This window comes from Capsicum annuum, chromosome 5, assembly GCF_002878395.1.
Source record: "Capsicum annuum cultivar UCD-10X-F1 chromosome 5, UCD10Xv1.1, whole genome shotgun sequence".
Classification (NCBI taxonomy): Eukaryota; Viridiplantae; Streptophyta; class Magnoliopsida; order Solanales; family Solanaceae; genus Capsicum; species Capsicum annuum.
In genome coordinates this window covers 4,708,594-4,734,975 of record NC_061115.1, presented here as the reverse complement: position 1 = coordinate 4,734,975, position 26,382 = coordinate 4,708,594, and the positions used below count along the sequence as shown (strand labels likewise).

The window sequence follows — 26,382 nt, the reverse complement described above, 5'->3', positions numbered from 1 at the left end:
AATATACTTATATTAGCACAAATTGATTTCTTATTTGCAAGTCAAAATATGTATTTTCAAACGTATTAAGTAACGTGAAGTCTTTGCCTGGTATAACGTGATGCTTTTCCTGAATTAAAATAAGGTGGTTGTGTCGAACTAAGGTCCAGTGGAAAAATGAAGTTTATGATTTATATGTCTAGAAGCTTACATTGAGAGTGTTCTATGATGTTAATTGTATCCTGTTTAAATTCATTTGAGTGGTGCTGGTTTGCTTAGCTTGCATTATAATAAGAACGGGTTGGAGTCATCGTAAACTGCTAAGATTATTTTATGGTGCCTATTCTCATACGTTGAACCTGCTTTATTATTAGTATTGAACCTGTTCTGCTACCCGTTAGTTCGGTTGGATATTTGCAACAGATTTGAACTGGACTTGCATTTTGTGGTGCTATTCCTGAACTGTCTTGAGCGTGCCCATCACTGTCATATCCTGCTCTTTTGGTTCTTACTAGCACACCCTCCCTCAAATTAATTTGTTCTCTTGTGGGCTGAAAATTATTTAGAATATGCTAATTTCGTGTTTGTTGTTGGATTTTCCAGGTATGCTTCATAGTGAGAAATATACTAATTTTGCATACTTTTTACCTGTTTAAATATTTACTGAAGGACATATGTTAATTACTTTCTTGTTTCTCTTTCTTTTTCTTTTGCATGGGGACATGCTCGAGTCCTTTGTGGACACCTTTCCCTTTGCATATTCACTATGGGCCATTGAGGCCCATCTAGCCTTGAGTTGCTTTTTCGAAGACTTTTTCTAAAGACAGTCATATCACATGGATACAAGGAGAAAAAAAAAAGAAAAATGAGTTGAATTCCCATATTCGAAGTGGCTAAGAGACTTAAAAGTCTCATTTATTTGCCTAGTTATTCAGCGTTGCCTTTATGCATTCATTTCTTTGTTGTCTTGTTTCTTTATTTTATTCATTCGGGCCACGAAGTCAAAGTTGTATTTAATACAGGTGGAGTAAGATTCGACCCAAACGCTCAAAAATATAGATTAGGATAGGTGGAAGACGGGTCGAAAACCCAATATCTAGATTAGGACAAGGTGACAGATTTGGGCATGAAGGCCCAAATCATTTATTTATTCCTCTCTTTCCCTTCCCTTATTGTATTTGCTTTCGTGTTTGAATCTAGTTAGATCCTTAGCTAAGTCGCTAAAAAAAAATTATTTTGCGAAAACCTTCAAAATATTCTTTAATCAAATCACTTTTCAACAAATTAATTTTTCAAAGTTGGTCAAAAAACAATTTTCAAACAGATCGGATAACCGCAAGTTAGCGGACGTTTTAGGTGCCTAACACCTTTCTAAAATGTCAATAGGAACCACTTACCTGAAATCTCTTAACTTATACAATTTTCCTGTTTTGAATCGTTTAAGTATTTTACAAAAGGTTTCTTAATTTCTTTTCAAAATTAAGTGGTGACTCTTCAAAAAGTCAAAATTTCATCAAAGCAGAAATGGTGACTCTGCTGGGGATCTCTAACTAGGTTCTAACCAAATGTTTGATTTCATCTTTTGATTAACTGTTTATGTGTTTATTTGTTTTGATAGAGTTTAATTATCTCATGGCATATTCCTACATTATTTAAACTATTTTGGGGGTTCGTGAGTATCCAGGCCCCTATTGATTAATTCCAAAAATGTGTTGGAAATACAAACAGTTTATTAGCACGTGAGTCGTCTGATGGCTATTTGTATTTTCAAACTCAAGTTGTCCGCTTGAGAACTAGTGTTCAAACCCACTCTAGATACCTAGGATAAACTGAAACCAAAACCCTGTTTCAGGCATGAGCCTAGGACGACCCAATATCTGAGTGGGTATTGGGCCCATTAGAAAACCTGCCCTGCGTCTATTGACCCCGAGTCAATTAACGACGAACCATATTTATGTGTTGAGGAAAGTGTATGCCTATTTAATTCAATCTAATATCCTTTGGGGGTCGGGAGAAGACTTACTTTACTCACTTTTGTATAAGGATGCCTCAATCGTACACCAATTGATGAAGGAATTGAAGTAAGTTAAGGAAGAAATTGATCTATTTGGGAGGTTGCATCTAAGGCACAGTTGAACGTCAACGGAAGTCACCAATATAAGAAATGGATGAATCTAAGAAGGTGAAGGATGATGGAAGAAGCACTCAGGAATTGGTATTTTCTATCACCTGCGTGGGAGCTTATCTTCTTTCATGTTATTTCCCCTTTTCCCTAAAGATTGTATCCCTCTTTTGTTATCGTTTGTAGGCATTTATGCCCTTTTCATGTCTATATAAGTTGGGGGATAATGTATTGACTTTAAGGAAGCATATATTTTCTTCAAAATCGTTAGGCCTGAACCCTTGGCTCAAAAAGGGTCACCCTAGTTAGGATATGCATTATTATAATGTTTTGTGTAATATAATTGTCTTAGGTGCTTATGTGTGTTTGTTTGGATCAAAGGCAAGTTTATCCGCTATGCTCCTATGGATGAATTTGGATATGACTCAAACAAATCTATGTGGTTATTTCTTGTCAAATATTTTACATTATTTATCACATACGGAAACTAACACATCTGCCTTTGAGTTGTTTTACTTTACAGATAATAGAAACTACTCCATGTTGATATAAGCTGGCAAAACATCCCTACTTCACCCGATCGAAAGCGCACAAAATCCCATTCTCTGACCATCATTCAAAAATGATAAGAAATGACGAAGAAAGCACAATGACTATCCAGGATGATGATGGCCTTGAGGATGGGATAGGAGATTTGTTAGAGGGATACAATGTTGTACCAGAAGATTTCCCAAAGTCCGGCGGGGTGAAAAAGATTGCGCTAGGAGAAGATTTACAAAATTGGACTTCCACTCCGCTCCTAATTTGTCGCCCGTCGTTGTAGATGAAAGGGCAATTACCAATAGTTTTTAAAATCGGCGATGATCCGGAGGAGACCCCATGATCCACCCTTTTATGTCTCAAATTTTTGTTTCGTGTTTAACAACTCTCAAAAAGGCATGGGACCACATTTGTGTGGGTCATAAGCCATAGTTTTTATTTATTTTTCAAAAGGCCTCCCTTTATTTAAGAAGTTATTTTTTAAATATGATTATCTAGCATGGTTTTATTTTGGTAACAATAATTTAAAAACCTGTCAATGTCATGTCATATCGAGGGTTAGATGAACAGAGTGAAGGGAATAATGATGAACAGAAAAAGATGATGAGGAGCAGTTAGTAGTAGATACAGAGAAATGTGAAAATCAAAAGAAGCCCATCCTGGAGGAGCCCTAATCCTACCTGATATGGATGGTCAAGAGTGGACCAAACCAATCAATTCTGATGCGGAAAAGAGATATTGTGCTTGAAAGATGTTATAGTTTTTGTTTCTTGGCTTATTTGTAATCACCTTTATAATAGTATCAATTTTATGATGTGTAATTTCCTAGAATCCTTTCCCTTTATGTACGAACTATGTTTGACCTGAATTTCCAAGAAAGGGATACGCAGGTGGCCTATGTCGACTTCGGTCAACCCCTTAGGATAATTTATCGTTTCTCTTTATGTTTGAACTACGTGATGACCTGAACTCCCAATAAAAGGGATACGTAGGTGGCTTGTGTCAGCTTCGGTCAACCCATTAATTTCTTTTGTATATCCCTAGCGTAGTCCTGAACTACGTTTGACCTGAATCCTGCTTCAACGGGATACGTAGGCACCCCAATGGCCCGGTCATATAACCCTAGGAAATGGAAAATAGGGCAGAATTTTCGAGAAAGAATCTCAAAAATTCACAAGAGAAGATCGACATCCAACAAAGAGAATAAAGATCAGCAAAGACTTCAGATCCACTCGAATTGGTATCATCTCAAACAACTCTAAACCGAGGCAGAAATTTTGAGGGAAGACCTCAAAATTTCCACCAGATGCTGGAACATATCTCAAATTCCCCAGCACCAAGGGTTAAGGCCAAACTTTTAAAGTAGTCAGCTGTGACAAAGTCTAGGCAAGCTCAATCTCTTGCTATGATAGAACTACTTGAAGAAAACCTCCAACAATGATCATGAGCTTTGGGAATCATCCGTCGGATATAGTCAAAACCACAAGGAGGACGTTCGTTAAGCTAGTACATAACATGACTAGCAGAGATTTTCTAAAGTTTTACAGAAGCTTTTGAAATTATTTTATAAAAATTAAGACTATTGTCAAAAATCTTACAACTCACTTATTTAGTACTTGCCTAGACATCACTCGGGATGGAGTGTCAGGATGGAAGTCCCGATATGGCGGAATGCCCAAGAGATGGCAAGCAGCAAATCAAGGATCGAAGAAGGTCAACACGGAGTAATTTCATTCAAACTAATCATTTTTTTGTGAGTGCAGGGATCAATACACAAAAATAAGAGTCTCTTTAAAAAATTCCCAGCAAATTGGGAGCCACACCAGAGTAGCAATGCTCAAGAACGGTATCTTAGGGTAGCCCTAAAAATGGGTTTAATACCCATTTATTGAGGACCTTTTGATTTGTCCACCTCATTTCTTGAGATCATGGAAAACAAACAAAGGCATCTTGTCTTCTTTACAAATATTGTATTTAGAAGTTGCCTAAAACTAGTTGCTAGAAAAAGCGACTCTGTGTCTACTAATCGTCTACCTTGAGTACAGGTACATGTAGAAAGAAAGACGTTAAAAAATAAAGCCAGGTAAAATTATTTTAAAATTTGTCAAGAGGGCCATTGCATATCATTGCCGCAAGGGCCATTGCATATCATCGCCGCAAAGGCCATTACATATCATCACCGCAAAGGCCATTGCATATCATCACCGTAAGGGCCATTTCATATCATCGCCACAAGGGCCATTATATATCATCGCCGCAAAGGCCATTGCATATCGTTATTGCATATCATTGCCGCAAGGGCCATTGCATATCGTTGCTACAAGGTCCATTTCATATCATTGCTACAAAGGCCATTACATATCATTATCGCAAAGGCCATTACATATCATTGCTGCAAAGGCCATTACATATCATTGCCGCGAGGGCAATCGCATATCATTGCCGCAAGGGTCATTGCACATCATTGTCAAAAGGGCCACCTCATATCATCGCCCAAGAAGGCTATTCAATAAATATGTTGATGCGCTAGACACAATGCTGGCGTCAAGGATATCATCATCATTCAATATCTATTGACGCGCTAGACACAACGCTGGCATTAAGGATATCATCAGCATTCAATATATCTGTTGATGCATTAGACACAATGCTGGCGTCGAGGATATCATCAGCATTTAATATATCTATTGATGCGCTAAACACAATGTTGGCGTCGAGGATATCATCATCATTCAATATCTGTTGACGCGCTAGACACAATGCTGATGTTGAGGATATCATCATCATTCAATATCTGTTGACGCGCTAGACACAATGCTGGCATCGAGGATATCATCAGCATTCAATATATCTGTTAACGCTCTAGACACAATGCTGGCATCGAGGATATCATCATCTTTTCATGAATCAACCTCTAAATGCATCGGGAGAACACGATTTGAAAGGATGTCTTTAAGTCGCTATCTAAGAATGAATAATATATAAGGTTTCCTGGAAATTGACAATTTGAGGGTCATCTATAAGTCATATTATTTGAAATAGGATAGTGTGCAAGATCACCTATAAGTTGATAGCCTGTAGTTCATCTGTAAGCCACAATAACATCCTAATCGGATAGTGTGCAAGATCACCCAAAAGTTGATAGTTCAAAGGTTATCCATAAGTCTCAACTAAATCCTTACCGAAGAATATGCAAGATTATCAAATTGATACGTCCAAGGGTTCTCTATAAGCCGCATCATATCCAAGATCGATTATATGCAGGATTACCCAAAGACTAATAATTTGAGGGATTATCTATAAGTCATATTATATCCAAGGTCGGATGATGTGTAGGAATAGCTGAAAGCTAGCGATTGAAGGGATATCTATAAGCCATCTCTTATCCAAAGTCGGATAATATACAGGATTACCTAAAAGCTAACAATTCAAAGGATATTTATAAGTTGCCTCGTACCCAATGTCAAATAGTGTGCAAGATTATCCAAAGATTGACAATTTAAGGAAAACTTATAAATCGATCATCGGCTATAATCGGAGAGGTTATCATTCCACATACAAAAAGTGATATAGGTAACCAAAAGGGTTGCCACTCCAGCACAAGATTACACGGTTGTAGGGACTGTTCTGCACAAAGTATCGCCGGTGTCCAAAAGGGCCACCCCACTTGGAAGACATATTCAACCTTGGTTGTTGTGTTTGTTATTACCAGTTATTTCATTTCAAAAAAGTACATGAAGAGATAACTCCGCTTTTCAGTTCACAACTCACGTGAAGATATGGTAAAAGACTGCATACCTCTTTCGTGAATTATGTTTAGCACTAACACTTTTTGCTTAAAGCATTATCGAGAGCATCTGACAGGATGAAAATCTCAAATCAAAACCAAAGGTATGGACAACTTCAAATAGGACGCAGCACAACGTGGAGCTCTTTCTCAGTAGCAAAATGGGACATAGTCTGGAGAGGGATGTCAAACTCTCTAGATGCGAACTAAATAATGATCATCACCACTATATAACCACACCTCTATTAGAAGGCATGTGGATATTTTTGGATGTTCTGGTCTCATCTTTACCTCTGGGATATTTTCTTAACTCATACCAAGGGGAATTTTCTTTTTCTTTCAAATTCGGGTAGCAACACACTTACAGTTTTAAAAATTATATCCAGGTAAGTTCTTGACTATGGATGTGAAAGATCCCACATTCATGGTTAAGAGGTTACAAGCCTCTTTTCCGTAACTCAATCAACTTGTCACTCATCCCGAGCCAAAGATAGTCTGAAATAAAAGACTATCTTTCTACTGATTAAGTAGAACTACAAGCAGTCTGATTCCATGAAATCTTGGGGATATGTAGGCCGGGATCTCTATATAAAACTTGACTTCATTCCAACCTCCCCCCAAATCCCTTTATTCCCTAACTTTTTGGTTTTATAAAAAAACTATAAAACTGAGATAGCCAGTGAAATTTTTCTTGAAAATCAAGCTTCATGAACTACAAGTGGCCTGAATTCTCATGTAACCTGAGATATATAGGAAGCCTGATACCGAGGTCCGGCCATAACTCCATAAACTTATGCAAAAGCCAACCCCTTTTCAGATATGAATTTATGGTCGGACAAAAATTAAGAGCATCAACCTCCCTTTGCCCAGGGTTACTTGAATCCACTCTACCCAAAGGGAAGGGGCAGTTGTTAACATCTAATTTTTGTCCTCCATAACTCAGTTTAATTCGAAGTTTCTTCGATTCTCAAATAAAACTACAACTTTTATCTTATCCAAAATAAAGAATTTTCAAAACATTTTCTGGACGTAATTTTGTCATTTTTAAGTAGCGATTGTCTATTGTCGTATTGAATTATACGAAATTATACAATTTTGATGCTTGAGTATTTGTTTTACAAATAGCGGATTATGATCAAAGCTTATGTTGAAGTAAGCTTATAATGATTAAAATCTTAATTTGATTATAATTTATTCGCAAAAATAATTTATTTGGATGAACAGGAGTTCGATTTTATTGAATCAAGAAACTTCAGAATTGAATTGGTTGTTAATTCATTTCAAATGACGTTTTGATTTAGTCAATTTATTAAATTAGACCTTTATTGAAATTAATTTGACCATAATTGTAATATAATTGGTCAATTTAATTTGAATTAGGCTAAGATTTAAATATGATTGTCTAAACTCTTCATTCATTGGCTAATTGATAAATAGCCTAAATCTCTATATGACCAAATCCCTAATCTACCCACTATAACCCAACACCATATCAATTTCGGCCCAACAGCTAGATGCCCAGCAGCCCATTTCTTATTTAAAAACCATCAGTCCAAAACCAATCCAATATCAGCCCAACCAAAACCACTAACCCGACCCACATTAATAATCCCCTTTATCCCCTCCTCTTCACAAAAACACCCGATATTCAACATCAACAACAGCAACTAGTCAATTCAAAATCCGAACCCTTCTCAACCAGCCTTGAATCGACCCGCAACTAGCTCGCCTTTATCCTCTTCGCGCGTCCTACGCGATGTTGTACCATGGACGATCTGAAAAGCTCCTAGAAAAGCGTGAGTTAGCTCGTCTAATGTCTATATTCCGTATATTTTGGGATAATGGTATGGATTAGGTACATATTTGGCGATTTATCATTGGGTCTGGGAAAGAATTCGTTTCTCCTATTTCTATTGGTCCACCAAACCCAATTTTGGGCAGATGGAATACAAAAATAAAGCTGGAGGGGGGGAATTCAAAATTCAAATGTGCTATTTTCGGAAATCCCTGGAATGCCCTCAATCCCTTCTATAAAAGAGCTCACAAAGAGCCGAGAAAAGGATTGGAGATTCTAGGGTTAGGTTTCTTTCGGAGAAATTTTAAGGAATTTGTCTTGTTTCTTTCTGGGTAGGGATCGAAGCTCTGAGTGTTTTTTTTTGTGAAAATTTTCTCGTTCTTTCTTTCTGGGAAGCTAGTGGATCAATTATGAATATCAGAGTCAACAATATCAAGCTCCCAGCGGTGATAATTTCACTGATAGCTCGTCTGTCCTGTTTGCTGCCCTCATAGAGGTATCTACATTCTACTCTCCTCTTAGTTCGACCATTTTCTTCGTCATATCTTTTCTTCGTACCTGCAGTCATGATCATAATCTTGTCTTACATTGGAGTAATTGCTATAGTCCTCGTCAGGATATTGATTGCTCTGGAAATTATTTGTTGTAAAGGCCTCAGAAGCCATAGTTTTTTTTAAGTAAAAGTAGCATCAGGTTTGTTTCATCATGTCAGGTAATCTTTGTCATAGCGTCAAGATATAGGATTTTTGGTTGTTTTGCCTCGATACTAAAATTTGTCGCTTATTCTTGATGTTGTTGATGAATTTGCAACTCAACTCTATTGCTTGAGATGAATAGTTGGTTCCGTGACAAAGATTCATGTTTTGATTTTGTTTGCGGGCTGTTGGTGTCTCTTTAAGCGGTTTTCATAATAAAGCCTATTGCTTTGAGTCTATTGAATAGTTTTGGGTTAATGGCGTGTCATGGTAGCTATTTTGGGAGTAAAGCTGAGTGCTTTGAGCGAGTTTAATAGATTTTGGGTTACTAGAATTTGTTAAGGATGTTTACACAGTAATGATTCGAACTTTGGGTCTGCTTAATGATTTCGGGCTAACGATGTGTCGTTATAGCTGGTTTTGGTGCCAAGGTCTCAAGCTTTAATCTCAATTTAATATTTTCAGGTTGTTGTGTCCGATCTAGCTGACTCTGTGTCAAAGTTCTGTGGTAAAAGGTCTAAATATACTTATATTAGCACAAATTGATTTCTTATTTGCAAGTCAAAAGATGTATTTTCAAACGTGTTAAGTAACGTGAAGTCTTTGCCTGGTATAACGTGATGCTTTTCTTGAATTAAAATAAGGTGGTTGTGTCGAACTAAGGTCCGGTGGGAAAATGAAGTTTATGATTTATATGTCTAGAAGCTTGCTTTGAGAGTGTTCTATGATGTTAATTGTATCCTGTTTAAATTCATTTGAGTGGTGGTGGTTTGCTTAGCTTGCATTATAATAAGAATGGGTTGGAGTCACCGTAAACTGCTAAGATTATTTTATGGTGTCTGTTCTCATACGTTGAACCTGCTTTGCTATTAGTATTGAACCTGTTCTGCTATCCGTTAGTTCGGTTGGATATTTGCAACAGATTTGAACTAGACTTGCATTTTGTGGTGCTATTCCTGAACTGTCTTGAGCATGCCCATCCCTGCCATATCCTGCTCTTTTGGTTCTTACTAGCACACCCCCCCTCAAATTAGTTTGTTCTCTTATGGGCTGAACATTACTTAGAATACGCTAATTTCGTGTTTGTTGTTGGATTTTCCACGTATGCTTCATAGTGAGAAATTGCCTTTGTTAGACTAATTTTGCATGCTTTTAACCTGTTTAAATATTTATTGAAGGATATATGTTAATTACTTTGTTGTTTCTCTTTCTTTTTCTTTTGCATGGGGACACGCTCGAGTCCTTTGTGGACACCTTTCCCTTTGCATATTCACTATGGGCCATTGAGGCCCATCTAGCCTTGAGTTGCTTTTTCGAAGACTTTTCCTAAAGACAGTCATATCGCATGGATACAAGGAGACAAAAAAAAAAAAGAAAAATGAGTTGAAATCCCATATTCGAAGTGGCTAAGAGACTTAAAAGTCTCATTTATTTGCCTAGTTATTCAGCGTTGCCTTTATGCATTCATTTCTTTGTTGTCTTGTTTCTTTATTTTATTCATTCGGGCCATGAAGTCAAAGTTGTATTTAATACAGGTGGAGCAAGATTCGAGCCGAAGGCTCAAAAATATAGATTAGGACAGGTGGAAGACGGGTCGAAAACCCAATATCTAGATTAGGACAAGGTGACGCATTTGGGCATGAAGGCCCAAATCATTTATTTATTCCTCTCTTTCCCTTCCCTTATTGTATTTGCTTTCGTGCTTGAATCTAGTTAGATCCTTAGCTAAGTCACTAAAAAAAAATTATTTTGCGAAAACCTTCAAAATATTCTTTAATCAAATCACTTTTCAACAAATTGATTTTTCAAAGTTAGTCAAAAAATGATTTTCAAACAGATCGGATAACCGCAAGTTAGCGGACGTTTTAGGTGCCTAACACCTTCCTAAAACGTCAATAGGAACCAGATACTTGAAATCTCTTAACTTAAACGATTTTCCTGTTTTGAATTGTTTAAGTATTTTACAAAAGATTTCTTAATTTCTTTTCAAAATTAAGTGACGACTCTTCAAAAAGTCAAAATTTCGTCAAAACCCATTTCATTCTTAAATTTCATACTCCGTCACACAAATCTAAAAGGCCATTTGGGAGTAATTGGTTTAGATCTCAAAGCATGGATTGTCGAGCAAATTGGAGTTCCCTCCAATGCAAATTTAGTATATCACTTCCTAGCTAGAATATACGTGAAGCAACAGAAAAAAAAAAATTAAATATGATATTCAAAAGTTTTTTTTCACACAAGTTTCCATATTTGTGTAATCGTATTGAGGATCAACTATATTTGATTTGATGTTGAATAGTTTCAGACTATGAGGTAAAGCATTCACCTTTCCTTCAAAGTCCTCTTCGTTTCAATATTCACATTGCTAAAACCCTTCACTTTCTATCTTTTTCATTAATTCATTGTAATATTATTTCAAGAAAACGAAAAAGACAAGAGATTTCACATGAGGTTTATTAATGAAATTACATGAGAACTGGACTTGAAGAGATTTCACATTTGACGACTGATGAGATATTTTATTATTATATTTATTTTTTTCAAAAAACCCAAAAAAGTACACATCTGAATCAATAGAAACAAACAAACAAAAATATACAATTACAACTTCATTATTTTGATAATATCTTTATTATTTGCTAAAACATAATGGAGATCTAGCTAATTTCTTCTTTTTTTTCCTTATTGATTTGACTGAAAATAAAAATATATAATTAAAATAAATAATTATTTCATCTAAATAACACATTTGATACCTCCTTTTCTTTTGGCTTCTTCCCCTTCTTCTTCATTGACTTCGAGGAATTTGTGTTCACATTAGTGACACCTGGCATTGGTAGAACTCTATGTCGTTATCGATATCTTCACTTTTTATCTTTGCTAGAGTAACATTTCTAAAGTGTTTTTAATTTTTGTTATTCTGATGAATAACTAAATTCTCTAGAAAAAATAAGATTTTTCAAATAAAAGAAAAAAGAAACAAGAGTTTAATGAAATTACTTGAGAAATAGACTTGAAGATACTTCACATTCGATCATTGACATGACTTTTATATTCAAAGTAGAACAGTTTACAAATGTTTTTATTTCAAATTTAGGACATCATTCTATCGCTAATTAACTAATTAATGTTTTGAATACAAGTATGTGGATTGTGAGTTGGAATTTTATGAACATCTGAATAGATGTACTAAAGGTTGGATATCTGGTGTGCACTGAAGAAAGGTGCAACAAAAAAACTAAGGGCGAAGGAGCTTACATGCACCACTAATTATTAGTTGATGACGATGACATATATATACATGCATATAGCATAGGTGCTCGCCTCGCCAGCGCCTTCTGTCACTATCGGCTTCTTCACTTTCTATCTTCTCCATTGTATTATTTTAAGAGCGCTTCTTTTCTTTATTTATTCTCAATGACAATTCTTTAGAAAACAAGATTTTTTTAAAAGAAAAGAAAATAAAAACAAGAGGTTTTTGTTAATGAAATTACTTGTAAAATGGACTTGAAGAGATTTCACATTCTACGATTGACATGATTTTATATTCAAACTTCAAAGTAGAAAAGAATACAAACATCTTTGGATCTGGCTTAGGACTATGTTTTATGATGTATATATTCACTAACACATCAAGGATTACATTCCAATGGTATAACTGAATTTCCAAACAAAATATAGTAACTCAAAAATATATTTAATTCCTATGGTAACAAAATTAATGATTTAATTATTTACTTGTACATAAAATATTTTCAATAGATTGATATGTTTGAATTTGGAGTTTGCACATTCATAGATATTTCTAGAACTAAAGTTTAACTAGGATGGTAAGTGTTTATTAATTGTATTTAATTAATTAATTGCCAAGTATTGGTTGACAAGTCAATAATTTGACTATAATATGGAATGTCATAAGTTATATACCAAAAGTATTTTAGAAGTAGCACCACCAAGATCCTTGTTACTATATATTATGGTATTCTTAATATTACATAATTTAGTTGATATGTAGTGAATTTGTGAAAAATTATATTAATATCCTTGCATAGTAACAATGAAAGAAAAAAGAATGCTTATGTTTATCGTAGTCAAATCAAAGATTTCATAGAATATAGAAATAAATTAATAAATGTCAAAAAATAAAATATGGAAGGTAAACAATGAATATACTATCCTAGGCCCTAAGCTTACCAAATAATCCATCTTTTGGTCTTGTGGGCTCGGTCCATTGGGCTGACTTATCCATTTTGTGATTTTATAGAGTTGGCTTGAATGAAGTTGGTTTGGATCGGTCCGTTGGGCTTATAAAAAGTATATTTGGGATAATTTTCATTTTGTGATTTTATAGAGTTGGCTTGAATGAAGTTGGTTTGGATCGGTCGCCAAATAGAAAACTAATTTAAAATATAAAAATATAAAAATAAAAATTAATAAGCAAAGTCCGAACTCAGAGTCTACTATAATGGTTAGAATAATGTCATTCTTTTTTTTGTATTTTATTGTGTGATTGGAATAAAGCTAGGTTAATATTCCTAGCTAGCTAGTTATATTATGATTCATCACCGGTTTAGTTTTCATATTAATATCTTTATTTGATTTGAACAGTATCAATTATTAATATATTAACAACGTCAAGATTTACTCAATTTCGCAGAAACTTTATGTCCAACAAAATTTCGTTTAGAAATGAATTGATTGATATTCGAAAAAAAGAAAGAAAGAAATAGTATTATAGCTGAAGTTGAAAAATAACATTATAATTTGAAATTGTGTTTTGATATGCGTATACTTGAAAAAAATTGAAGTTTCAAAAGTGGAAGAAAAATCACTTAAAAATGGATCAACATAAAATTTTCAAATTTAAAAAGCTCGTTTAAAAAGTGACAAAAAAATCAATCTGATATATAATTAACTACTATTTTGAAAAGAGAAAAAAGGTCAAATTTACCTCTTCCTTATGTGAAAATGATCACTTTTATCATTTGTTATATTTTTCGTTCAAAAATACCTCGATATTATCCAAATAGTTTAAATATACACCTCATTCCTTAAGATTTTTCAAGGTGAACGCCCAATTCCACGTAGCACTATTGCCATTTAGCGAGGTGAACACCACCTGACATGCCGAATATGCCACCTTCCCAACTTATTTTACTCTATTTCCTTTACTTGGATAATGTCAAAGGTATTTTTCTAGGAATAATATAATGAAGGATAAGTTTAATTCTTTTTATATGGGAGATAATACCCTATTACTTCTCTAAACTATACTCAAAAGGACAGAGACACACCTCAACTGAGAGGAGGTCCTAATACTCCTGAGCTAATTAAAAGTGTAATTTTGACACCCTTAGTGCCTACGTGGCACATACATGACACTACACATTGAAGTGTCCACGTAGATACACGTGTGTGCCACGTATGTGCCACGTAGGCACTAAGGGTGTCAAAATTACACTTTTAATTAGTTCAGGAAGTAATAGGACCCCTTTTAAGTTGAGGTTTGTCACAGCCATTTCGGATATAGTTCAGAGGGTAATAGAGTATTTTCTCTTTATATGGTAAAGAAGCAATTTTGGTCCTTTTTCCTTAAAAAAAATATCTCCAGGAAAAACAATTCTGTCCAAACAATTTCTTATAAAGAATTGACATAATACATAAATATGTTCTTTAACTTGATTCCAGCTAACATCTATGACTTTCAATTTTGATTTTGTACAAATAGACACTTAAACTCGTATAAAGTTAAACAAGTAGACACTCATATTTTATGTGACATAGTACAAATCAGTTGCCACTTATACATGCGTAGGACAATACGTAGGACGCATGTCTACTTGTTCAACCCTTAATAAGTTTAAGTATCTATTTATCACATCCAAAATTAAAAAGCACGTTTATATATTATGCTTAAAAATTTATTAATCCTAAAAAACTACTTTCTGTGTTTCGTTTTAGTTGGCCTCTTGCTAAAAATATTTGTTTTAATTTGGTTGTCTTTTTATGAAATCAAAAGAATTTTGTTATGTTCTTCCAATACTACTCCTACCATTAAATAACTATATAAAATATATATACTCAACTTTGTATTTTTAAAATATTATCATGATATAACTGATAAAATAAGGTTCTAATAAGTATTTTATTAAAGGGAGTATCAAGTTAACAAAAGGCTAGTTATTTTGAAACGGAAGAAGTATGATAGGATAGATATTCGTGGACTTAGGTTGAAAATTATGGTACTCGAACACGTGTTGAATCCGATACAAAATAGGTATAATTATATAAGAAATGTATAAAAATCGGTATAAGATGAAAAATAGCACCCATGAAATCAAGAAGATAACTGAATGCTTTAATTTTCATGTAAAGTCTTAAAGCTTTGAGCGTCAATATATCTTTATAAGCCTTTGAGAATGACATTCTATATTCTAGATCCGCCAATGAGAATGGATAGTGCGTTGCAAGTACTCCCTCTTTTTAAAAAACAATGACATACCTTTTGTTTTAGTTTATTTAAAAAAGAATGATTTCTTTTCTTTTTTGGCAATACTTTAATTTTAATTTTGCACATGACATATTTAGAACCATAAGATTAAATAACATTTTGATACATTTGATATAACTTTAATTTAAGATCACGAGATTCAAAAATCTTCTTTATTTTCTTAAACTTTATGTCAAGTCAAAAAAAATATTTTTTTTGAAGCGGAGCGAGTAATATTGTTATGATTCTTTTGCTTAAGAGAACGTGTCAAAAAGACTTAACAGCTAGCATTGAGCCTTGTAAATGTCATAGGCCAGTGCAGCAAGAAAAGGAAACCAAAAGGCCAAAAGACATAGTAGATGGTGTGCAGTGCACTCATCTTTTTTAGATCCCAATGTTCCCTTGCTGGCAACAAACATCTAATTTGTCTCAACGTTCAATACAATTTTATTGGCATAATAGATACTATCACCGTTTAAAAAAAAATAATCTACTTGACATGAAGTTTAAGAAAATAAAAAAGATTTTTAAATCTTATAATGTTAAATTAAAAATATGTCAAATATACTAAACTATCCTTCAATCTTGTGGTCTTAAACATGCTACGTGAAAAGTTAAAATTAAAAAGTTACAAAAAAAAAGTGATCATTCTTTTTAAAACGGACTAAAAAGAAAAATAATCATTCTTTTTTAAACGGAAGGAGTATAGTCCTTTAATTTGCCTCATCTCCTATTCTCTCGTTTCAGTTGATCATCTTATTAAAAATAATTTTTTTAAATTAGTTGATCATTTGATAAATCAAGATATAATTAATTAAATTTTTCCTATTTTATTCCTACAATCAATATATTCTTTAAAAGTTTAAACAAATTATCTTAATATCCATTAGTATGGATAAAGGGTATAGTAGTAAAATTGATCATTTCATTAATGATTACTTAAGCACCGTATAAAATGAAAAGTGTTTGACGGATATAAAACGGAGAGAGTATCTATACTTTTCAACTTCCGGTGTGCATAAGTAGACATTTAAACTATCATAAAGTTGGACAACACATGAGGACTACGTAACAAATCTCACACAATTTAACATCTTGGACAAGGGTATCTCACAATATTTGTCATGTATAACGTGTGTGTTTATTTGTTTAATGTTATAATAATTTAAATGTCTACTTGTTCATATCCAAGATTGAAGGGCATATATGCAAGCTGAGATCAAATTAAAGAACATATTTATATATTATTCTATTTTTTTTCGTGCTCAATACCTGCATTAGGGGTTGATTTAATTTAAATTTGCACTTTTCTAAAAATAATTTCCTATATGATGTCTTTTCTTCTCAGGAATTCGAACCCAAAACTCTAATTAAGGACCAAAATCAGAATCATCTCATAACAACTCATATAAATATTATTCTATACAAAAATACAGCAAGCAATGCACTTCTCCTTGTTCTATAAAAACATAGTCCCTAACAACACAACTTCTTTCTCTTAAAAAATCTCTCTTTTACCCCTTAATAATTTCTTTATTTATTTTTCTTTGTTCATACTCTGACAATGGAATATCACAAAGAGGTAAGAGGCTATATTTTTTCAATCTACATATTGTTGGTTGTTCCTTTTGCATTATCTTGCTTATTTTTATGGGGATTGAGAAGTTAGGAGTCCTTTTCTTGTTACTTGAATTAGAGTTTATTGGAAATAGTCTCTCTACATTCACAAGATAAGTGTAAGGTTTGTGTACGCACTACCATCTCTAGTCTCGATATTTTATTGTTGAGGAGATTTGTGCCTGTTTTTCTTCTTGTCTATGTGTCCGAGAATATACTTGTTACTTGAATCGAGAGTTCATCAAAAAAGTCTCTCTACCTTCACAAAATAGGTGCAAGATTTGCGTACACACTATCATCTCTAGTCTCCATACATTATTGTTATAGAGATCAAGAAAATTTTTCAAATTAATTTTTCACAGAAGGTGAAAAATTATTTCTAGGAAAAAAAATTCTTTAAAAATGAAAAATGATTTCTATAAGTGATGTTTCACGTTAATTGTCTTCTCCTGTTTGTCTAGATATATAATATATAACTATTTTTGGTATAATCTGTTTACTTATCAAATATAAAAAAATAAGCAAAATGATCACTTACTTTTGAAGTATACATTTTGCGAAAAGATACGCTATTCGTTTCAATTTGTTTATTTAGTTTACAGAGTTTAAGAAAATAAAGAAGATTTTTGAAACTTGTGATCTTAAACTAAGATATGTGTAATGTACCAGAACATTGTTTAATCTTATGATCTTAAACATGTCATGCGGAAAGTTAAAGTTAAAAGTTGTCAAAGAAAAGAAAAGAAAGAAATATTCTTTTAAAAAAAAGAAAAAAATATTCTTTTTGAAACGTACTAAAACAGAAAGCAAGACAAATAAATTGAAATAGAGGGATAATTGATTGAATGTTTTTCTATTGTGCAGAAGAAGAGTGGACCATGGCTATCAGTGCCACAATTTGGACATTGGGACCAAAAGGGTGTCTACCCTGACTATTCCATGGATTTTTCTAAAATAAGAGAGAATAGGAAACAAAACAAGGACATATCAAGAGCAAGTTTTGGAAATGAGAATGAGCTCATTTTCTCTACAAAAAAGGATGAAAATTCTGTTTACTCTCCTCACAGTAATCATCATTATTACCATAAGAACCAATCTCCATCTGTAAGATTTTTAATTTTTTTGTTTTTATGCAAGTTTGTTGTATATTATGTTGCTCAAACTCTATAAAATGTCGACAGGTGCGTGTCAGATTCTCAAAAAATAATGTATTTTTGAAAGATCTGACATGACTGGGGCAACATTTTTGGAGCGTCCGAGCAACTTAGATTGTATATATTAGGGAGGGTCTTTGTGGAGAAGGGTAAGGTTTTCTTTGTGTGACTTGTAGGTCCAGGGTTTCAGCTGATGAATCAGCAACCGACACTGTGTCAGGGTGATTTGCCTGCTGACAAACCCCCTGGATTTTGGCCCTTTTTTGTATCCTGCGTGATTGCAGGATGCGTTGTGCACTGGGCTGCCTTTTAGTTTGTAGTACTTTTGAAGAGGAGAGCCTCCGAGCAACAGTAAATTTATTTCCATGTGACCTATAGTCACGAGTTGAACCATGGAATTAGCCACTAGCTAACCACTTACGATGTTTGTGTTAGGATAAGTTGTCTACGTCACACCTCCTTAGGATGCAACCTTTTGGCTTTTCTCAAAACCCTATGTAAATGCGGAATGCACTGTGCATTGGACTGCCTTTTAGTTTGTTGTCCTCTTACCATCTCTAGATAATAGCATATGACATGTCGGTAAAAATATAAGGTAAGGTTGCGTACAATACACCCTTGTAATGGGTTCATTTTCGGACTCTGCACATAGCGGGAGCTTTAGTGCACTTCCTATTCCAGGGGTCGTATATCGTAAACAATACAAGAATCAGATAAATAGTTGGCAAAATTCTGTATAATAATTATGTATGTATGGAAAAACATATAGTGGGGTACATGTTGTAGGGCCATGATTGGGGACAATGCATAGTTGTCCATATAAAAATGTTGAGCTTGTTGATAGTGTCAATGAACCAAGTAGTCTTCTATAATTCGTTGGACCTAGCTCTTATGAGCTATACCAATTGGTTTACTAATTAAACACAAAGAATTGTTCTCTTATCATCTAAGATGTGCCTAACAGCCAATGACATAGGTGAAAAATGACATGATGGCGACAATATTTTTGGAGAGCCTGCATATGAGGATTGCTATACTCTGCATTTTAGCATAGTGAACTATGGAAATAATTGTTAATTTGTCTTTCTTTTGACAGAGGATGAGGAGGATTTTGAGATGTTTCAGCTGCTGTGGGAAAGCTTGATGTTCATGGAATTGATATCTTCCAACTTCTTTGTAATGAAAATGTGGAATGTGATTTCTTCCTAAGTTTTAATTTTGAGTGACACCATGAAATAGGAAAATGTTATGAATTTTGAAATTGTGGTACATTTGAGATTTGATCTCCTTGTAATTTGAATTAGTATATCTAACTTTCAATTAATCTAAATGTGCAAGATTGAAAATGACATATCGTTTTCAAATAAAAAATGACGACTCCTTCAGAGAAACAAACTTATTTAAGTTCCTTTTCTCAAAGGAATTCTGCTCCCACCGCCCTGATTTTGATCCCTCCAATTGACAGAAGTTAAAAAATTAACAAAATCAATTTTAAAAAGCAAAAAGAAAAAGAGTGGAGTCATTGGAACATCTTTGCAAAAAAATTAGACTATGTATATGAAAAATTATATGGAGTATAAAAAAAGAAAAAGGAAGCGTGGTGCAAAGGAGGAATGCAACACGAGTACTTCCTGGGGTCACCTATCCTAGCACTAGTACTACTCTCATTCAAACATGCTTAACTTCGAAGTTTTGATGGGATTCAGTGCGTTAATGATGGTTTGATAACATCCAAAATTACATGCAGTATACAGATTAAAGAGTAAAACATCTAGTAGCTCTCTGAATTATAACGAATTTGCTACGACACAATTCAACTTCAAGGAGGTCCTATTACCCTTGAACTAAATTTTAACATATTATTGTCATTCTTTTTAACTGATATGACATTTTTTGTCAACCTTTTTAGCTGACGTGACACCTTTGCAATAGGTCTCATTTATAACGTCAGTATAAAAGGGCGATAAAAATAAGTTAAAATTGAGTTCAGGGGTAATAGGATCCCTTTGAAATTAGAGTGTGTCGTAAAAACTTTAGTAATAATTCGAGGATACTGGATGCTTATCTTTGGATTAAATATTAAATTTCAAAAATATTTTATTCTTAAACTTCATGCTAAGTTACATTCAAATTGAGGGAGTATTTGCCAATGGCCTAAAAAAAAAAATAAAAAAAAAATTGAATTTCTCTGTGGTGGTTGAAGCAACACGACAAACCTTATCAACAACTTTCTAACCATCCTCAAAAACTAACAACTGTTTTTGAGAAAGACAGAAAAAAAGAATGTCAAATTCAATATCATCTCTCTTCACTACACCTTCTCAATTCTTGGTACTACAATGTAGTAATCCTCTAATTCATTCTTCCACAAATATTACTGCAAAATTAAGCATCAAAATTCGAGCTTCGGCAGCTTCATCCTCCTCATCTTCAGCTACTGCTGGTGTTGATTTGTCCACCCTTCAAACTGCCATTTCTAAGGTGCCATTTCCCTATTCCCAAAGCTTTATTTTTTTCTCCTTTTATTCAATTTATAGTTTTGTGTTCAGTCCACATGTGATATTGTCGCTCTGGGCATAGACCCGCACAATTTTAAAGTGCGAGTAAGGCTTGTTTATTTATATATCTAATATCTCTCTTGTGTTCTTCAAAACGCGTCACTGGAGAATAAGACTTGCTTGCTTATATACCCAACATTTTGTCGACGTGGGACCCTCTTATGGATTTGCCTACTCAAGACTGAGTTGCCAATGTGGGACCCCCTCTTATGGCCCACCATATGAGTGAGGTTTGCGGTGGGATTTGCCTAGACTCAAGACTGAGGTTTGCCCCACCACATGGGATTTGCCTAGACCAAAGACTGAAGTTTGCCCCATCTTATCGAGATTTGCCTAAACTCAGTTTGAACTTTGCACCACATCGGCAAGGTAGACACAAGAATGGCTCTGATACCATTGCTCAGTCCACTAGTAATATTGTCCGCTCTGAGCCTAGACCCGCACGGCTTTTATCATTACTTAACTGTTGTATGAACTGTCCTAGTAACAATGACTTTGCTACCACGCACCCAAAGTAATAGTTATTCGTCAGTAGTTTTGATGCCGTCTGCCCAATTAATGCATCAAAGGTAAAAAAGAAACAAGGTAGACCGAGATGGACCTCAGAAAAAAAGAATAAATCCATACCACGTTATGTCACACTCCCTCAAGTTGATGATAAAAACTTGCGTAGGCTGTTCGTTTCTCAATGTGAATAATATGATTAAAGCTACTGAGCTGTCTCCTAACGTGAAAAAAAGCTTATACGTGTGTCGTCTGGAATTGTGTTTCATTTCTCTTCCTGTCATTTGTGTTCTGTTCATCTTTTCCGTGGTTAACTTCTTCTGATCATACTTTCTTCAATTACTCTTAACTGTTTTATGCATCTATATTCTTCATTGCAGAAAGATAGTAATGCTGTTAAAGAAGCGCTTGATCAGCTAGTTGAAAATGGTTGGGCCAGAAAGTGGAGTTCTCAACCATATGTGTCACGTCGCACGGTCAGTTTTTCATTTAAAATGTGAAGCTTTTAGAAAGACATATTCAGATACTAGCCTCCCATACGTGTCTAAACACCCATGTTCATGAGAAAAATTTGTATTTTCCTATATCTAGTTTACTTGATTAGCACATATTGTGACATAATTCTCTGTAACGGTCTTAAAATTTTCTATTGCAGACATCTCTAAGAGAGCTGACAACTCTTGGAATAAAGAACGCAGAGAACCTTGCAATCCCAAGTGTTAGGAATGACGTAAGTTTCTTGATGAAATTTGTGCTGTTATTGCATCGATGAGAGTAGAAGTAGACTCAAAACCAGCTCTCAATTTGGATACTATTTTGTATTCTGGTTGAAGCAAACAATACGTTCACAAGGGCGTGACAACTAAGGGGAATATTTGAGTACCAAAGTCGCGTTTTTGGCAGATATTGAACCCAATGAATTATATTCAATCTTGGACTCCAATAGTCTCCGTTTTTTTTTTCTTGCAAATAACTGCAGTAAATTTCTTAGTAGACTTATGCGTTCAGATTGATGGTTCGTGATTGGAATATATATATAGTTTGATCTTATTCATACAGCGGAACATTTGTATCGTCAGAACATGAAATGAATTTATGACTGCACTTTGTTACATTTCTTTCTCACTCTCAACAAACACATTTCATGGCTCCATTGTACTTACATGAAACATAAGAAGTGGTTTAACAACAGATGGTTAACGTGGTTGTCTTTTTTACTTGAATGTTTTGGACTCTGTTTTTAAATCTGTTTCATACTGATTTCATTCAGTGATACAGGCAGCTTTTCTGTTTACGGTGGTAGGCACAACAGGATTTTTGGGTGTTCTTGCTGGTCAACTTCCTGGGGTAACTCTCTTACTACCCAACTTTTTTTCCATTCATCATGCTCTATCTATTGTGTTTGAACTTCAGTATTACACCTAAGGAGCAAAGTACACAGGTATAAGCCTGTTTGGCCTGTGCATGTTGCACCTGATTCAGTCTTATTTGGCTTAGTACATAATATATTTTTGTTGATATAGTTGTATCACAATCTCATTTCTAGAAAGATACTGTTATTACATATATTGGTCGGACCCTTTGAATATTGCCGCCGAGCGTGTGTAAGATCCTCCAAAAGTTATTATGGATCTATGCAGCATCAACATAAAAATACTTCTGGAGGTTAATTTGCAAAAATGTAACAGAAAGCTCAATTGTCAGATTATTTTGTTTACCTCGGTATTGTTACTGAAGCAGCCTGATGGACTGTGAAGTACATTGATGCTACTTATTCTGTATAGAAGTTGACAGATACACACAGGTCATATCGTTGATTGCTTCTTTATGTTTTCAGGATTGGGGTTTCTTTGTTCCATACTTGATCGGAAGCATATCTTTAGTAGTTTTGGGAATCGGAAGTACTAACCCAGCGTAAGTCAAGATTTTACGCTTTCTTCTGATTCTAATAATGAATTATACTTCATCGAAACCTTAGTATTAAAGATGTCCGTCAAGGAAGAAGATATATTCAGTTGGTTTTTTTCTACTTCATGCAGGTCGTTATGGCTCATTCTTTTATTCATTATGTAGGCTTCTTCAGGCCGCCATTGATGGATTTTCATCATTTTTTCCTGATTATCAGGAGAGAATTGCCAGACATGAAGCAGCTCATTTCTTAGGTAACGTAATCCTGTTCCAGTTTTCAATATTTTTTACTTTTATTTGTATTTTGTTATGATGATGGCACGAGTTGAGCTCAAATGACATATTGAGGATTTAAATGACCGGTCTCAACTTGTTAGGGACTGAGGCGTAGTTGTTATTGTTGTGCTTTTACGCTTACGCCAACTTTCCTCTATTAATTTGGTGGCTATAAACCATGGTTTTGACTACATTATAATGCTAATTTTCAGTTTCCTACCTAATTGGTCTTCCCATCCTTGGATATTCACTGGATATTGGGAAAGAGCATGTCAATTTAATTGATGAAAGGCTGGAAAAGCTGATCTACAGTGGGCAGCTTGACTCAAAAGAACTCGACAGGTATCAACTTCGAAAGAATCTCATCTGCAATAAATTAATACTTGCTATCACGAGTCAAGTCGTGGAAACAGCCTCTTGCAGTAATGTAAGGTAAGTCTGTGTAGACCCTTTTGGTCCGGCCCTTCCCTGGATCCACGCATAGCAGGAGCTTTAGTGCACCGGGCTGCGCTTTATCAGAAGCAAATGTAATGCTTTAGCTACAGGCTCATCCGGAATCCTATGATTTTAGTTCAAACTATGTATGTGTTAAAAATGTCATTAAGCAAGTACAAATGATAGGCACTTTGTCCTTATATTCAAAGTGATCTCAAGCTTGAACTATAATTTTCAAATCCTGTACCTGCTTTATAAGATATCTACAACTAGTTATATTTCACACAAAGGTAACATTGCTTCTGAATTTTTCTCCGGAAAAAGAAAATATTCACAAATAGTTGCATTTCTCAGGTTGGCAGTGGTAGCGATGGCCGGGCTAGCAGCAGAAGGGCTAAAGTATGATAAAGTGGTTGGTCAATCAGCTGACCTTTTCACTCTTCAGGTTTACTGAACACTATCTAGGAGTTAAATTGCTTTTTCTTTTTTTCCGAAACGATTAATAAAAGAACTGTTTCTCTTTGTCGTCACAGAGATTTCTAAACAGGAGCAAGCCTTCACTAAGTAAAGATCAGCAACAAAACCTTACAAGATGGGCGGTGAGTCTAGAATCGAACACATACTCAAACTATTGAAACATAATATATACTTTATATAATTAAGTAATTAAAAGTGTACTCTCTCTAATAGTTCAAGACTTTCAGATGAAATGGTCACACACTTCAACATGGTACCAGAGCACGCCAGGGTGTGTATTGAGATAGACATAATATAATTACATAATTAAATGTGTGTTCTCTCTAATAGATATTAGTTTCTGGATGAGGTGATCACGCACTAAGACACATACACACACAGAGATTGTTGGCTTTTCCACTTCTAAGCTACCTGAACATATCTATTATAATGTTGATCCAAGCATGACAATCATATTGTTTAATTAAAATTTTGTAGGTTCTATTTGCTGCTTCACTACTGAAAAATAATAGCAAGCTTCATGAAGCCCTAATAACGGCGATGGCAAACAAGGCATCGGTCGTAGAATGCATAGAAGCAATTGAGAAGGCAGCTTGATCTTACTCCACAAATGTGACTACACACTTGTACATGGAAAAACATGTGAATTTTTCTCCAAAATTTTGAAAAATATCGAGGAACAGAAAGAAGTATATATATATAAACATGCTGAAAAGAGAATGTAGTCTATTTTCTTGAAATTGATGCTGAACATATGAAATGTTGCCCGAAATATGAAATGTTCCATGTGCTGTGAAAGGTAACAGGTAGTCGTTAAAGTCTCAGATTGTCTATTTTCTTGTCCTCTTGATGAGTGATACTCTTTTCTTAAGTTCCTAAGTTAACAATATATACATTTCCGAGGACCAACTCTTTCTTCGGTTTATCCTAGTTCGTAATTTCAATATTTCTGCATTTCCGTTTGGGCTTTTGCCATGTGAGTTGTTGCATTTACTTTCTAGAATTGTAATTGAACTTTAGTCATGTTAAGAGTGAAGAGTCAAAAACATACCTAAAGTATTCTGTTTTTTCGAGTTTTATACTCGAACTATCATGATATATGTCAGTTTTCTACTTCAACTATCACCAACTATTTAATTTTCTATTTTGTTAAGTAAATTTTTTTGTTTTTTATGTTCTGCTCATTTGTTAAATTCATGTTTAAGGAATGTCTCTCCCATTTGTGATTTCGTATTTTGTAAATGGTAACTATTGATGTACTGTAATAGTTTCTTTGACTTTTTCAGAGAACATCTGGAAGCAAAAGTAGTAAAGTAAAAGTAGTAAAGTAAGAGTGAGGAAGCTTGTTCGTGGAATTGAGTCAAAATTGATGGCTATTGGCCTTTAATGTAGCACTTCCACTGTCCATTTTTACTTATTTATATTTGATTTGACAAATTCTTTAATTATAAGCTATTTAAATATTAAAAAATAAAAAATATTTAATAACAAAAATAAAATAAAAATTAAATGGTAACTTATCTCTTAATTTTCTAAATTGAACAACCATACAAGTAAGAATGGACACATGGCGAATGATATTTCCTCTCTTTTGACTAATACTTTCGCCGTTCACTTTAGTTATCACTTTTTGACAAGAAACACTTTTAAGAAAATAATTATTGCTATAATTATTTTATAATATTATCCCTACTAAATGAAGTCAGAGTAATATTTTGAAAATAATTTAGAGAATAAATAATTAATATTAAAAATAAAATAAGAAAAATTCTTTTATTTTTTTTTGATATGTCAAAAGTGACAACTAAAAAACAAAATTGAATTAATGAAAATAGTGACAAGTAAAAGTGAATGAAAAGAGTCTTAAATTAAAGGAAAAAGGATTAAATTTATCCCCCTACTTCAAGAAATTGGCTAAAGATACTCTTCGCCATTGGTCGATTTATCCTTGTTGTCATACTTTTGCACTAAATTGGGGTCAAATTTAAGAAATTTTTCACATGTATTCTTTATTTAATAAAAAACCACAAGTCAATTTCAAACGC

At 34.1% G+C, this 26,382-nt stretch overlaps 2 protein-coding genes and 1 pseudogene across 2 annotated transcripts; all 3 read left to right on the top strand.

Moving 5' to 3' along the window:
* The window catches only part of LOC107871561, a 25,960-nt pseudogene extending 23,036 nt beyond the window's left edge, over positions 1-2,924 (top strand).
* A 13,864-nt stretch (positions 2,925-16,788) lies between these two features.
* Positions 16,789-19,497, top strand: LOC107872279. Its single transcript, XM_016719036.2, has 3 exons — positions 16,789-16,990; positions 17,890-18,129; positions 19,276-19,497. Exons 1-3 carry the CDS (start codon positions 16,973-16,975, stop codon positions 19,321-19,323), a joined length of 306 nt encoding a protein of 101 aa, XP_016574522.1. The 5' UTR covers positions 16,789-16,972; the 3' UTR covers positions 19,324-19,497.
* An 815-nt stretch (positions 19,498-20,312) lies between these two features.
* LOC107870174 lies at positions 20,313-25,161 on the top strand. The gene is made up of 10 exons (XM_016716608.2): positions 20,313-20,660; positions 21,622-21,717; positions 21,897-21,971; positions 22,520-22,588; positions 23,079-23,155; positions 23,315-23,403; positions 23,638-23,767; positions 24,215-24,305; positions 24,394-24,459; positions 24,815-25,161. Exons 1-10 carry the CDS (start codon positions 20,463-20,465, stop codon positions 24,932-24,934), a joined length of 1,011 nt encoding a protein of 336 aa, XP_016572094.1. The 5' UTR covers positions 20,313-20,462; the 3' UTR covers positions 24,935-25,161.
* The last annotated feature ends 1,221 nt before the right edge of the window (positions 25,162-26,382 follow it).